General features: G+C 43.5%; 3 protein-coding genes across 7 annotated transcripts; all 3 read right to left on the bottom strand.

Annotated features, from left to right (window-relative positions):
• Positions 1–106: 106 nt before the first annotated feature.
• Positions 107–1,560, bottom strand: LOC122618282. 4 transcript variants are annotated; one of them, XM_043794612.1, is made up of 3 exons: positions 1,402–1,560; positions 792–1,050; positions 107–729 (listed from the first exon to the last, which is right to left on the bottom strand). In XM_043794612.1, exons 1-3 carry the CDS (start codon positions 1,528–1,530, stop codon positions 119–121), a joined length of 999 nt encoding a protein of 332 aa, XP_043650547.1. In that variant the 5' UTR covers positions 1,531–1,560; the 3' UTR covers positions 107–118. The 4 variants fall into 4 exon arrangements, with proteins under 4 accessions (XP_043650547.1, XP_043650548.1, XP_043650546.1 ...); XM_043794613.1 differs by having other exon boundaries at positions 792–1,032; XM_043794611.1 differs by having other exon boundaries at positions 107–646; positions 754–1,560.
• Positions 1,561–2,925: 1,365 nt separating this feature from the next.
• Positions 2,926–6,697, bottom strand: LOC122616176 (possible lysine-specific histone demethylase 1). Of its 2 annotated transcripts, XM_043791528.1 has the most exons (5): positions 6,392–6,697; positions 5,587–6,331; positions 4,760–5,526; positions 4,161–4,699; positions 2,926–4,067 (listed from the first exon to the last, which is right to left on the bottom strand). In XM_043791528.1, the coding sequence occupies exons 2-5, from the start codon at positions 6,286–6,288 to the stop codon at positions 3,466–3,468; spliced, it is 2,610 nt and encodes an 869-aa protein (XP_043647463.1). In that variant the 5' UTR covers positions 6,289–6,331; positions 6,392–6,697; the 3' UTR covers positions 2,926–3,465. The 2 variants fall into 2 exon arrangements, with proteins under 2 accessions (XP_043647463.1, XP_043647462.1); XM_043791527.1 differs by having other exon boundaries at positions 4,760–6,331.
• A 2,304-nt stretch (positions 6,698–9,001) lies between these two features.
• LOC122616854 (peritrophin-44) lies at positions 9,002–10,637 on the bottom strand. Its single transcript, XM_043792427.1, has 2 exons — positions 10,559–10,637; positions 9,002–10,005 (listed from the first exon to the last, which is right to left on the bottom strand). Exons 1-2 carry the CDS (start codon positions 10,563–10,565, stop codon positions 9,002–9,004), a joined length of 1,011 nt encoding a protein of 336 aa, XP_043648362.1. The 5' UTR covers positions 10,566–10,637.
• Between the last annotated feature and the right edge of the window lie 817 nt (positions 10,638–11,454).

Below are 11,454 nucleotides of genomic sequence, written 5' to 3'. Positions count from 1 at the left end.
TGAATAAATATGAAAGAACCACATATGTATACTGGCAAAAGCTTTAGTTTTGCCTCGCTTAATAGTCACCTTATTTACACGCTTAACTTCTATGGAAAATGATTTATTTTTTTATTATTTATAATACTTTATCACTTTGCTCCGAGTTCATTTTAAATAGTGGCTCTGTCATGTTATATTTTATAAGATCCTCAACGATGCCAGTAATTCGCCGCTTAAAAATTGGTAAAGTCCGGGCATTGAGCATTTCGTATTCTTCAATTAGCTCCTTATACTTGGGTTCATCAGAAGATGTCGAAAGATTCTGGATGGCCTCGGACACAGTATCGATATCAATTACTTCGTTGGCGTTAGAAATAAAAAAGGGGAGCGAAAATGCTCCCATTATCAAACCGTAAACACCGAAAAGCTGCAATTGCCGATTGAAGACGCTGCGTGGATATATGTCCTTGAGCGAAAGATTACAGGATGCCAATTTCAGGTGCAACGTGTTGTAGTAAGCATCCATAAAGGCGGGGAAGTGCTCGTCCCGCAATTCTTTCTCCGTGCAGGCAAAGAGGTAATGGACTATATCGAGAACGGGCGGTGCATACCGTGACATTTGAAAGTCGATGAGCTTGGCCTCCACAGGTTGATCAGAATTAGGCTGGGGAACATCAATAGTTATCAAAAGGGATCCAACAAAAAAAATTCTTAATAATTCAGGTAGGAGTCTTATTTCGGAGAATTCTACGAATTAAAAGGAATTAATACCTCGTGCCTATAGAGAATATTATTATTCCAGAAGTCACCATGACAGATAACAGCATGTGGTGCCTGTGCGTTTCCGTCCACACAGTAAAGAGCCAAAGATTTTAACTGCTGTTCGCACAATTGCAGGACTTCCTGGACCGCAGCCACTTGGTCTCCATCGGATTCACTCAGGATGTTTCTGGCCCTTCGCAACTGTACCTTTCCAAACTCAATAGTGACTTCCTCAATTTCGGGCGTAAAGAGGTTATCCTTCTTCACGAACTCCACTAGCTTCTGGAACTGTAAGGAATCCGTCCGCTGCAGGATGAATGAGCACGCATGTAGCTCCGCTAAAGCTTTCAGGGAGCAGACCACGATGTCGTAGGTAGGCATAATACTGCGCGAATTGGGAAGAAATCCGCTTTCAGACAGGTCCTCGAATATCAAGAACTCATTGGGAGCTTTTAAGCAATAGGCCTGTAGGGCCGGCGGCACGGTGAACGTGTTCTGATCTTGTGATAGCTCCCGAAAAACGGGGAATACCTCCTGGTACATAAAAACCTCGCGGGCATAGTACTCCACGACATGCATGTGGGATCTTCGGGCCTCGTTCCTAGGCGCCATTTTGACCACCACGGTGGCCGCGTCCGCGATCGTAGGCCAACTCACCCTGAGAACCTGTCCGTAGGCATTCTCCCCAACTCCGGCCATCGGTTGCGAGACCATAGGTATGCTATGGCGTTGGTAGAGCTCCAAAAGGACTCGGGTAACGGCGTCGGAAAGCTCGTTCTCGCTCATTTTGTTACCTGGTTTGAAGCTTCGTCAATGAATCTATCTTTCCAACTGAATTGCTGCAGCGGTTGATTCTGCTTTTATAGTTCGTCGGCCGAAAAGCTCCACACTAGTTGCGCTGCATTGAGGGTGGTGGTGATGATAGAAGCCACGTGACCAGGTGGTGAATGGTCAAGTGCTGGGCATTCTTCTTGATTCGAAACTGTAGATTTTATATAGATACTAGGGTTATTATTTGTATCGGTCGAAATATTTGTAAAACAATCTCTACTAGCATTGGATTCATTCTTAGATATTGTATGTACATACATAGGTGTCAGGTATAAAATATGTGCGATTTTAATTAACTCATCTTGTTCATAACTGACTAACACTTATTTCATTAGGGTCACTGAAGCCGCAGATCTTTAAATTACTAAAATCAGCGTGGCTTTTAAATATATTAATAATGAATGTTTCATATAGTATACGTTTTTTGAAAATAAAAATTATTTTCATCCATCCTTACATACAATTTGGTTATATCGCCGTACTGCAATACCCATATGTACCCATGTACATATGGTATGTCTCCCTTTTTGTTTGTAAAGCCCCAACAATGCTCTCAATCCTGAGGGTTTGCACAAAATATGTAAGCCAATCGATCGATCGAAACGAAATGCACTATTTCTATTGTGCTCTATATTCAGATCCAACGTCAGTAGTTTCGGTCGTTGACCCAACTCAAGGCCATCGCTAATGCGAACATACACTCAGTGGACTTTCTCGTATATGCAAGCTATTGTACAAGTAAGTAGTTAGAAAAGCATGCGATTGAGGAAGCCAAAGTCAACCTTAACTTTTTGCCGTACCATACCATACCATGCCATACTATACCATGCCCATTGCCGAAGCTTTTCGAGTGTTACCTGTGAACCTAACATATCGGCCATTGAACTTGACAATCGTGGTACATGCACGCCCCCAGGAAAGCTCGTCCACGGTATAGTACGATCGGATCTAACCCGTTCTAACAACACACTTGTACGTATATGTGTTTATATATATTCACCCCCACCGATCGGCTTTAGCCGAGTGCACTTCTGAGCTTTTCTCCCCAAAGACCCGCCAATTTGTGGATGATTGGAGGCAGAAGCTTGCGACGAGGTTTAGCTTTCGTTTCATTGCCATTGAAAGCGAACTGCGGCGGAGGTCGTTGAACTGACACAATTTTGAAAGAAGTTGCCCAACTGCCCGAGAAACCCAAAACATCAGTTTTTACTTTTTGATACCCACTAATTGGGGGGTATAATGAAGTACGAACTTACATTCATGTTAGCTTGAATTGTTGGTTCATTGCCAAATAAATAGTCAAACGATTGAGCTTACATTAAATTTTATAAGTCCATTTATGCCATCCTCTCTAAATTGAAATGTCTTAATTTGGAAACACATATTTCTACTTAATATTTTTTCTTAATAACAATAAGACAATTATGTTTTTTAAGTGTTATCAAGTTGAAAAGTAAAATGAAATACCCTAACTTAAAAATATCAGCGCTAGTACATATTTTCAAATTCAAAATACAAAATAATGATTAAAAATCTATTTAAAAGTAGCATGTGCCTCTTGACGGGCAACATGCTTTTATGAAGACAAGTTCAATAAGTTATGATAGATCATTCGTTGCTCAATTATAGACGCCTAAAGGTTTTCACTGAAAAGGATTTGCTATGTTCGGTGTTATTGCTTTTTTCGCTTAATTTATATATTAAATGTAATAAAATAATTGGTTAAATAATAACTAAAGTGGTCCATGCTTAGTGGAATAGTCTTAGGTATTTACATAGGTATAGCTTTGTTTTAAACAGCGAGCCCCAGTTGTATGATACAAAAACTAAACGCTCTAGGAGTAATTGGTGGGGCCCAAGTCCATCAAGCTAATTACATTGTTACTATTGTTACTGGAGCTCCGTAGAGTCGGCAGTGTTCGAGTTTGAATTGTCCTCCGACTTCTTTGACGACGGGGAGTCAGATAGGTTGGGTGAGAGGTCGCGTAGCTTAACAACATTTCCCACGGACACCAGATTGGCCGCCTCAGCTACCGAGTAGCCAATGTCCGGTGGAGTTCCTTCTGGATAGCCGAGATAGTAATCCGCAATTCGTCCCGCCTCACGCAAGCCGCTCAAATACGCTCCATGCACAGTGGCCGGATAATTCCGTATCGTATGCTCGCCGGCGAAAAATAGGCGTGGCAAACCCTCCCCATCTTTACTGGACGGCGGAATAACCGGTGCCGCCAGCAGATCGTAGTCACTACCCGAAGAACCCACGGAGACGTAGCTGTACGACCCACGGGCCCAGGGATCGCTGCGCCAGCGCGTTACCACCGTCTCTTTGGGTTGTGGAACAGAGGTATTTCCGAAAATGTTTTTCAGCACTGACATACAGCGCCCGATTATTATGTCGTCCGTCACACTCTCCACAAGATTCGCTGCCATTCCGGCGACTAGCGCAAGCAGCACCGGAGATGAGCTTATACTCCAGAACAGGAACATTTCGCCTGCAATTGTATTACAATACAATTAATGATCACATTAAATGAACAATACAATTTCAGATGTGGAAACTCCAAGCTAAAAGACAAACCACTTACCTCTGCTGGATGTCGTGCTGCCAACGTGGCCGAAGAGATTCGCGTTGGGATCCCAAAAGATTCGATCGAAGCAGAGAACAACCTTATTGAGATTTCCGAATCCAAGCCTTTTGATGGCCTGCTGTTTCCAGTCCGGTAACGGTGGGTCAAATTTGACTGTGTTACTCTGCTGCGACTCCTCATGGGCTACAGCCACTTTGAGGACGCCCAGAGTAAGTGTGCATACGGCCAGGTCAGCTTTGTACGTCATTTGCGAATTGGATGTCTTCATGTTTTCCGCCACCACTTCCACGCCTTTGCTGCCGTACTTAATCTCCTTGACAGCGCTATTGACGCGGATGTCCAGGTTTTCAGTAAGAGCTACTGGCACACATGAGTAACCGTTCCGCACAGTTGTGTGGTGGCCAATGAACTCAAAGTCATCGTCCTGATCCCAGTGCTTCAGGGATAGGTTATTCAGTCGGGTGGCGTTAGCGAACTCCAAGTTGGCAAAATGCCAGTCCAAGATTAGGCGATCGCGGGACGAGAGATACACATCGCTGCAAGAATACAGTTTCTTAAACTTCAATTCAAGCTATTCAAGTTTTCGGGCCACTTACCTAGGTCGGTTTTGCTCCAGTTCTTGGAGCTTGGCTTCCATCTGTTTTTCAGCGGCATGGGCCTCGTGAAACATTATGACCGTTTCCTCCATTTTGATCTGGGTGTTCCGTATGTTAAACTCTTGGCGTCCGTAACTTTGATCGCTATCCGCGCCTTTGGGTTTTCGCTGCTTGATCATTGTTAAGTGCTCATTCTTTAGCGTGGCGATGGTTTCTTTAACGGTTTTCAGCTGACGACGATGTTCGATGATCTTCGTTTGGATAGCTATGATCTCCTGCATGTGCTGCGCTCGTTTGTGCATTACTTGCATCTCTTGCATACTAATTATCCACTCCAGAGCATCACCTAGCGAAACTGGGCAATTCCCGGCGTAGTTAAAATCAAGGCGGTGGGACAGGTAGCTGGCTGATTCCAGCAGTCGGTTAAATTCTCTCTCGATCACATCATCCTTTTCCTTGGGTACCGGTTTGCCGTCTGGGCCGTATAGTGGACATGTCTGCTGGATGGGCACTAGGTCCATACCGATCTGCTTGCTTAGGATCGTCATGGGATTGCCATAGACGCCGGTAACAACCATGGCTCCCAGATCGGCAATATAGCTGTTCTTGCGAAACGTGGCTATCCGTCCGCCTACTCGATCTCGCGCTTCCAAGACGATCACATCCATGCCGAACTGCTGCAATTGATGTGCCACTGCTAAGCCTGAGATCCCTGCCCCGATCACTATGACTTTGCCCAGCTTTTTGGTGGGTATGGGCTTAAGTCGCTTAAAGATGCCAAAGTTAATGAAGCCATGACGCTCCAGAAACGAGTGTACTCGCCTTACCAAACTGGGCTCGCTGTCGAATGGCGGCGGCAGGTTCTTCAGAGCGTTCTCAAAGCTTAGCTGGACCTTGGGATTGTCCACCCACATGTGGAGCAGGCTGTTACGAATGTTGAGAAATACCCTATGGCCCAGAATGCCCGAGCGACTGATGTCCGGAAAGCAGGCCTCCTCGTTGGGCGTCATTTTGTTAAAGGGCAGGCGAGATTGAAAGACGGCTCCCTCTTGGCCAGACAAAACTGTGGGCGTGCCGGCATCCCGGTCCTTGGAATCTCCGTTCTGGGACGGTCGGGAATTTCCGGCATTTGGACCGGAAACGGAAGTGGCATTGGCTTCTGACTTGCGGGCTTGGTTTTGGTTTTGGCTGCGACGCTCCGCCTGCTGGTTGTTTGATCCCATCGAGGCAGATCCTGACTTGTCATTGGAGGCGGTTTCTCCACTTCCACTGGGCCGGTTGCTATAATCCACTTTTGGTCGATTGCGCCTACTTGTGCGTCGTTCATCACTGGTGGCAGGTGCATCATTGGAGTCTTCATCCGGGTGCTTTTGTTTCTGACCAGGATTGGGAACTGACAATGTCGTCGGCGGGGGATTTGCGTTTCTTTTGGGCGAGGGCTCACCATCGGAATCGTCGCTAATTAGCGTCACATACTCAATGGGCTCGGTCATCTTGGAGCTACTGCCTCCGGATTGGGTGGGTTTCATCACCGGATTATGGGACTGCCACCGGGACACTGAAAAGTTGGCCCTACAAAAGTGGAATCCGTTAAAATTTTTGTCGAGCTCATTTCGAATACAGCTAGCTTACGTTCGAAAATCACGAATTCTTTAGCGCTTCAATCCGGAATGCTGTCGCATTATTTGTTCTATATTTTTGCGATATTTCAGTGATTTTATTATCACACGTTTTGATGATCGGACTGCAGGTATAGTTTTTTTTGGTCACAACTCCCTGCTTGTCGGATTTCAATGAAGTTAAGTATTCTCGGTTTCTGTCTCAGCTGATCCATGCGACGCTTTTCATTTTACGTTAGTTCATAGATTGATTTTTCGACATTCAAAACTGCAAAATGGAAAAATTGTTTATATGGTTTTTGGCGGTGTGGCAGCCGCGCATCGGCGCCAACATACCTGTACCGGTGCGGTTAATCCGCATCTGGTCACTCTGCATGCAATTTCATTCTATGAGCATTAGAAAAAGCATTATTAGGAACATAAATTCGATATAAGACTTAAAATGCATCATGAAGGTGATTTAATATGTTGTTAACAGTATCTTACGTAAATCTTTTACTAGAACAACCCGCAAAACGCAGTGCTACGACTGAAATTAGCATCGCGGGCGTATTTATCGATAACAGTCGCAACCGAATCGGTAAAATTTCCATTTTTAATGCAACGGTCGTTCAAGGTTTGAAAAACGAAAAAACAAATCGATAATTTTGTATGGGAAATAAAAAACTACTTGCCATTTTATTTTGGCCTATTTTATTTTCCATTGGGCTATGTTGAAAGAGAGTTAAGAAACAAGAGAGAACGCTATAGTCGAGTTCCCCGACTATCTGATACCCGTTACTCAGCTAGTGAAAGTGCGAAGGAGTCTTCAGCACTGTCAGTTTTTGGCGGTTTGTGGGCGCTAGAGTGGGCGTGGCAAAAAGTTTTTTGGCAAATCGATAGAAATTTAGAAGACTAATACAAAAATGAAAAAATATCAAAACATTTTTCAAAAGTGTGGGCGTAGCAGCTTTGGTCGGTTTGTGGGCGTTAGAGTGGGCGTGGCAAAAAGTTGTTTGGCAAATCGTTAGAAATTTATAAGACTAATACCAAAATGAAAAAATATCAAAACATTTTTCAAAAGTGTGGGCGTGGCAGTTTTGCGCGGTTTGTGGGCGTTAGAGTGGGCGTGGCAACATGAATCGACAAACTTGCGCTGCGTCTATGTCTCAGGAGTCAGTATGCTTAATCTCAACTTTCTACCTTTTGTAGTTCCTGAGATCTCGACGTTCATACGGACAGACAGACGGACAGACGGACGGACAGACGGACGGACAGACGGACATGGCCAGATCGACTCGGCTATTGATCCTGATCAAGAATATATATACTTTATATGGTCGGAAACGCTTTCTTCTGCCTGTTACATACTTTTCAACGAATCTAGTATACCCTTTTACTCTACGAGTAACGGGTATAAAAAGATGGTCGCTAAGAAATGCAATCTAGTTCATATTAACCTATGAGCATAAGTACCCGTTTTAAGGCAAATTTTATGCATTTAAATGCATGTTGTAGATAACCAAAACAGTTTACAAAATGTTACTATTAACTTCAGGTGGATAAAACTGGCCCGGTATTTCCAAACCCATTTCCGCAGAGGAAGTTGTTCCACATCTTGGTAACTGATCCAAAGAAAGATAGGAATTAATGGTTTCTAAATTTAGAAACAACTTCATTATACCGACATCTCCTCGATTCATTTTCACATCACACCTAGATTTAAAATGTATCGTAACTCTATTTTTAATGTGTACCATACGCGCTATGTATACTTTATATTCAACACAGCCAATTACTTAAACTTTATATGTACATTATTTATGTGTTTGCTATTTTTCAGTAATTCACAATGCGTTTTCCTTGTTCAGGCTATTCAAGTTACGATAAAATAAATTTATGTTATGTCTCAAAAATTTAAAAAAGCGAAGATTCGTTTGGCCTGACTGTACCCAAAACAAAACAAGAGAGAGCGCTATAGTCGAGTTTCCCGACTATCTGATACCCGTTACTCATCTAGTGAAAGTGCGAAGGAGTCTTGAGCACTGACAGTTTTTGGCGGTTTGTGGGCGCTAGAGTGGGCGTGGCAAAAAGTTATTTGGCAAATCGATAGAAATTCACAAGACTAATACAAAAATGAAAAAATATCAAAACATTTTTTAAAAGTGTGGGCGTAGCAGTTTTGGGCGGTTTGTGGGCGTTAGAGTGGGCGTGGCAACATGAATCGACAAACTTGCGTTGCGTCTATGTCTCTGGAGTCAGTATGCTTAATCTCAACATTCTACCTTTTGCAGTTCCTGAGATCTCGACGTTCATACGGACAGACAGACGGACAGACGGACGGACGGACGGACGGACGGACGGACGGACAGACGGACAGACGGACAGACGGACAGACGGACAGACGGACGGACAGACGGACAGACGGACATGGCCAGATCGACTCGGCTATTGATCCTGATTAAGAATATATATACTTTATATGGTCGGAAACGCTTCCTTCTGCCTGTTACATACTTTTCAACGAATCTAGTATACCCTTTTACTCTACGAGTAACGGGTATAAATATATGTATAAGCTTTGAACAAACAACTCTTCGTATTTGCACTTTTTATTTATAGGTACACCATTGAATTCCTAAATCTAAGTCCGGTCATCGCAACACTTATCATAGATGATCTGTGGGGAACAGGCCTCCACTGTCTCGTCGAAGAAGTAGTCCAAGTGGCAGGTTTCCTCCGTCACCTCCTTGTTGTCCACGCATCGGATGTAGTTGTGGCAGTTGTTGCTGCTGCTGGTCACCAGCATCGTGCCGCGTCCCTCGCATCTGTTGTGGGTGCACACCACCGAGGTGGCCGTGCCGCAGACCTGCCGATCCTCGTCGAAGAAGTAGCCCTCTGGGCACTGCGCCCACTCAGGATCCAGGTCAACTACAGGATAGAGAGCCTTGCAGACAAAATAGCCACGGCAGGTGGCATTGTCGGACTTTAATTGCATCTCTTTGCTGATGGAGCAGACGTTCTCCTTCGAGTGGGCGGTGCACTCCACCTTATTGGCTTCCACGCAGTTGCCGCTCTCCACATCGAAATACTCTGTCTTCTTGCTTGTAATGCAGGTCTTGGTCGCATGCTTCCCGACCTTGTCACACTGATAGTAGTAGCCGCAGTCCTTCTCGTTCCGGAACTTCGTTTCTGCCGCCACCAGTTCACAAATGTTGTTCACGTCCACGCATATGGAGTCCACGCCATACAGACAGGCCTGAGAACTCTCATCGAAGTGCTGGCCCACGGGGCACATACCTCCCAGCGGTACACCGTTCATGCAGTAGAAGTACTTGTGACACTCGGTCGGATCGGCCACCCATTCGCCATCCAGTCCCTCGCAGCGGTTGCCGCAGTACTTGTTGCTATTGTCCATCGTGGCTACGCACGTGCCCTTGCTGGGATTGAAGAACTGGTTGGAGGGGCAAGTCAGGACGGTGCCGTCGCCATCGTAACACTGGATGTACTGGTCGCAGGTGCCGGGCTTACGAACCTTGGTGCCGTTCTTGAATAGCCGACACAGCTCCTCGTAGTCACCAACACTCGCCGAAAGAGCGGAGGAAGCCACCAGGAGAAGGCATCCAAGAAGCACTCCAAGTTTAAGGTCTAAGAGTGATACATGATATATTAGAATGATACAAGCAATGAATGAATGAAAATCCGCCTCAAAACGTATCCTACACGTAATAAATATAAGTCATACCGTGCAATGATTGAAGAAAGAGAATCAATTTCTATTCAAAAATATGTCAAACCGTTCAATGATTGAAGAAAAAGAATCAATTTCTATTAAAAAATATTTCATACCGTTCAATGATTGAAAAAAGAGAACCAATTTCTATTCAAAAATATGTCATACCGTTCAATGATTGAAGAAAGAGAATCAATTTCTATTACGAGCCACAAAACATATTAAAATGCTTAGAAACATTGGCTTACCCTTCAAAAGAAATTCTCATAAAAATGGTCTACCTAGTGAGGTTTATGGTGTTATTACTTTACCAAACAATATGATCAACGAATGCGAGCGAAATATTACATACAAATTTGTAGAGACTACATTTTAGTTGTCTCTTTATAAACGCGCGAATGATGTCTCTGTTTGCTAAAAGTCAAGGCTGAATCAGTGTGAATATTTATGGCGGTTGATAAAACTCACTCAGCATGGCAGATTGCTGGGAAATTTTGGTTTAATTTGCAACCGAACAGATCGAGTGGCTTGATGTGGCCTCGGGAACTAATTACTCCCGACTAAATGGAGATTCGTGAATGGAAAAAGCTTATATTAACTAGCAGACATTATCGGAGACACTGCTTCTGCTGATACCGCCGCTTCAGGTCCCTATTATAGGAAAATCTTATCGATGTTGTGCGAAAGAAACTTAGACTCTTCAAGTAGGTCGTAATTGGTGATTGAAATCGAGACATCTGGCTGCAAGTTCTTTAACGACTCATGTTCACAGTGAGTTTGGCATAGCTGCACACATAACTTGAATCGAAAATGAAAATGACACTAGTTAATGAGCTATTTACGGTAGTTTCGAGACTAATTAGGCTTCTTGTTTTCTGTTAATTAATAGAACTATAAATATATTTATCGCGGATACGATTAAACGGTCACAAGTTATTGTGTGGTATTGTATGGCAGCCGTATATATGTCAAAGTTATAAAAAATATACTGCCTTGCCATTTTACTGTCGCTTTCAATTGGTTTTTGTTTGGAAAATCAGAACTTTTGAAAGCACTGATTGTAAACATCGAAAAAGACAGTGATTATCATTTATGGTCTCCTTATTAAAGGTGGGCTATTCCATCGATACCACCAGCAAGAAAAGTTTCCATGATATTGTGACTTCTTGAAATCCTTTTTTTAGCGGAACTGTTCTAGGAATGTTTTGTATTAATCAAAATGAAGGTGTTCTTCACACATGGGGTATAATTGGTTCGCATTTTGATGTTAGAGACGTTGGAGATTTTTTAAAATGTATGTTTCGGTAACTAATATTAATCACAAAAATGTAACATGAGAAATGAATTATCTTTATCCTTTTCAT

The sequence above is a fragment of the Drosophila teissieri genome, chromosome 3L (assembly GCF_016746235.2).
Source record: "Drosophila teissieri strain GT53w chromosome 3L, Prin_Dtei_1.1, whole genome shotgun sequence".
Lineage (NCBI taxonomy): Eukaryota > Metazoa > Arthropoda > Insecta > Diptera > Drosophilidae > Drosophila > Drosophila teissieri.
The sequence above is the reverse complement of the archived record's forward strand: the minus strand, read 5'-3'. Positions and strand labels throughout refer to the sequence as shown.

Excerpts from the sequence above, each read along its gene's own strand:
- LOC122618282 (XM_043794610.1), bottom strand. The coding sequence starts at position 1,530 with ATGAGCGAGAACGAGCTTTCCGACGCCGTTACCCGAGTCCTTTTGGAG. Across the intron at positions 730-791 it reads ACATGCTGTTATCTGTCATG|AATTCTCCGAAATAAGACTC; the intron begins GTGACTTCTGGA and ends TTTAATTCGTAG.
- LOC122616176 (XM_043791527.1), bottom strand. The coding sequence starts at position 6,288 with ATGAAACCCACCCAATCCGGAGGCAGTAGCTCCAAGATGACCGAGCCC. Across the intron at positions 4,700-4,759 it reads CTGGAGCAAAACCGACCTAG|CGATGTGTATCTCTCGTCCC; the intron begins GTAAGTGGCCCG and ends GTATTCTTGCAG. Across the intron at positions 4,068-4,160 it reads CAGCACGACATCCAGCAGAG|GCGAAATGTTCCTGTTCTGG; the intron begins GTAAGTGGTTTG and ends ATACAATTGCAG.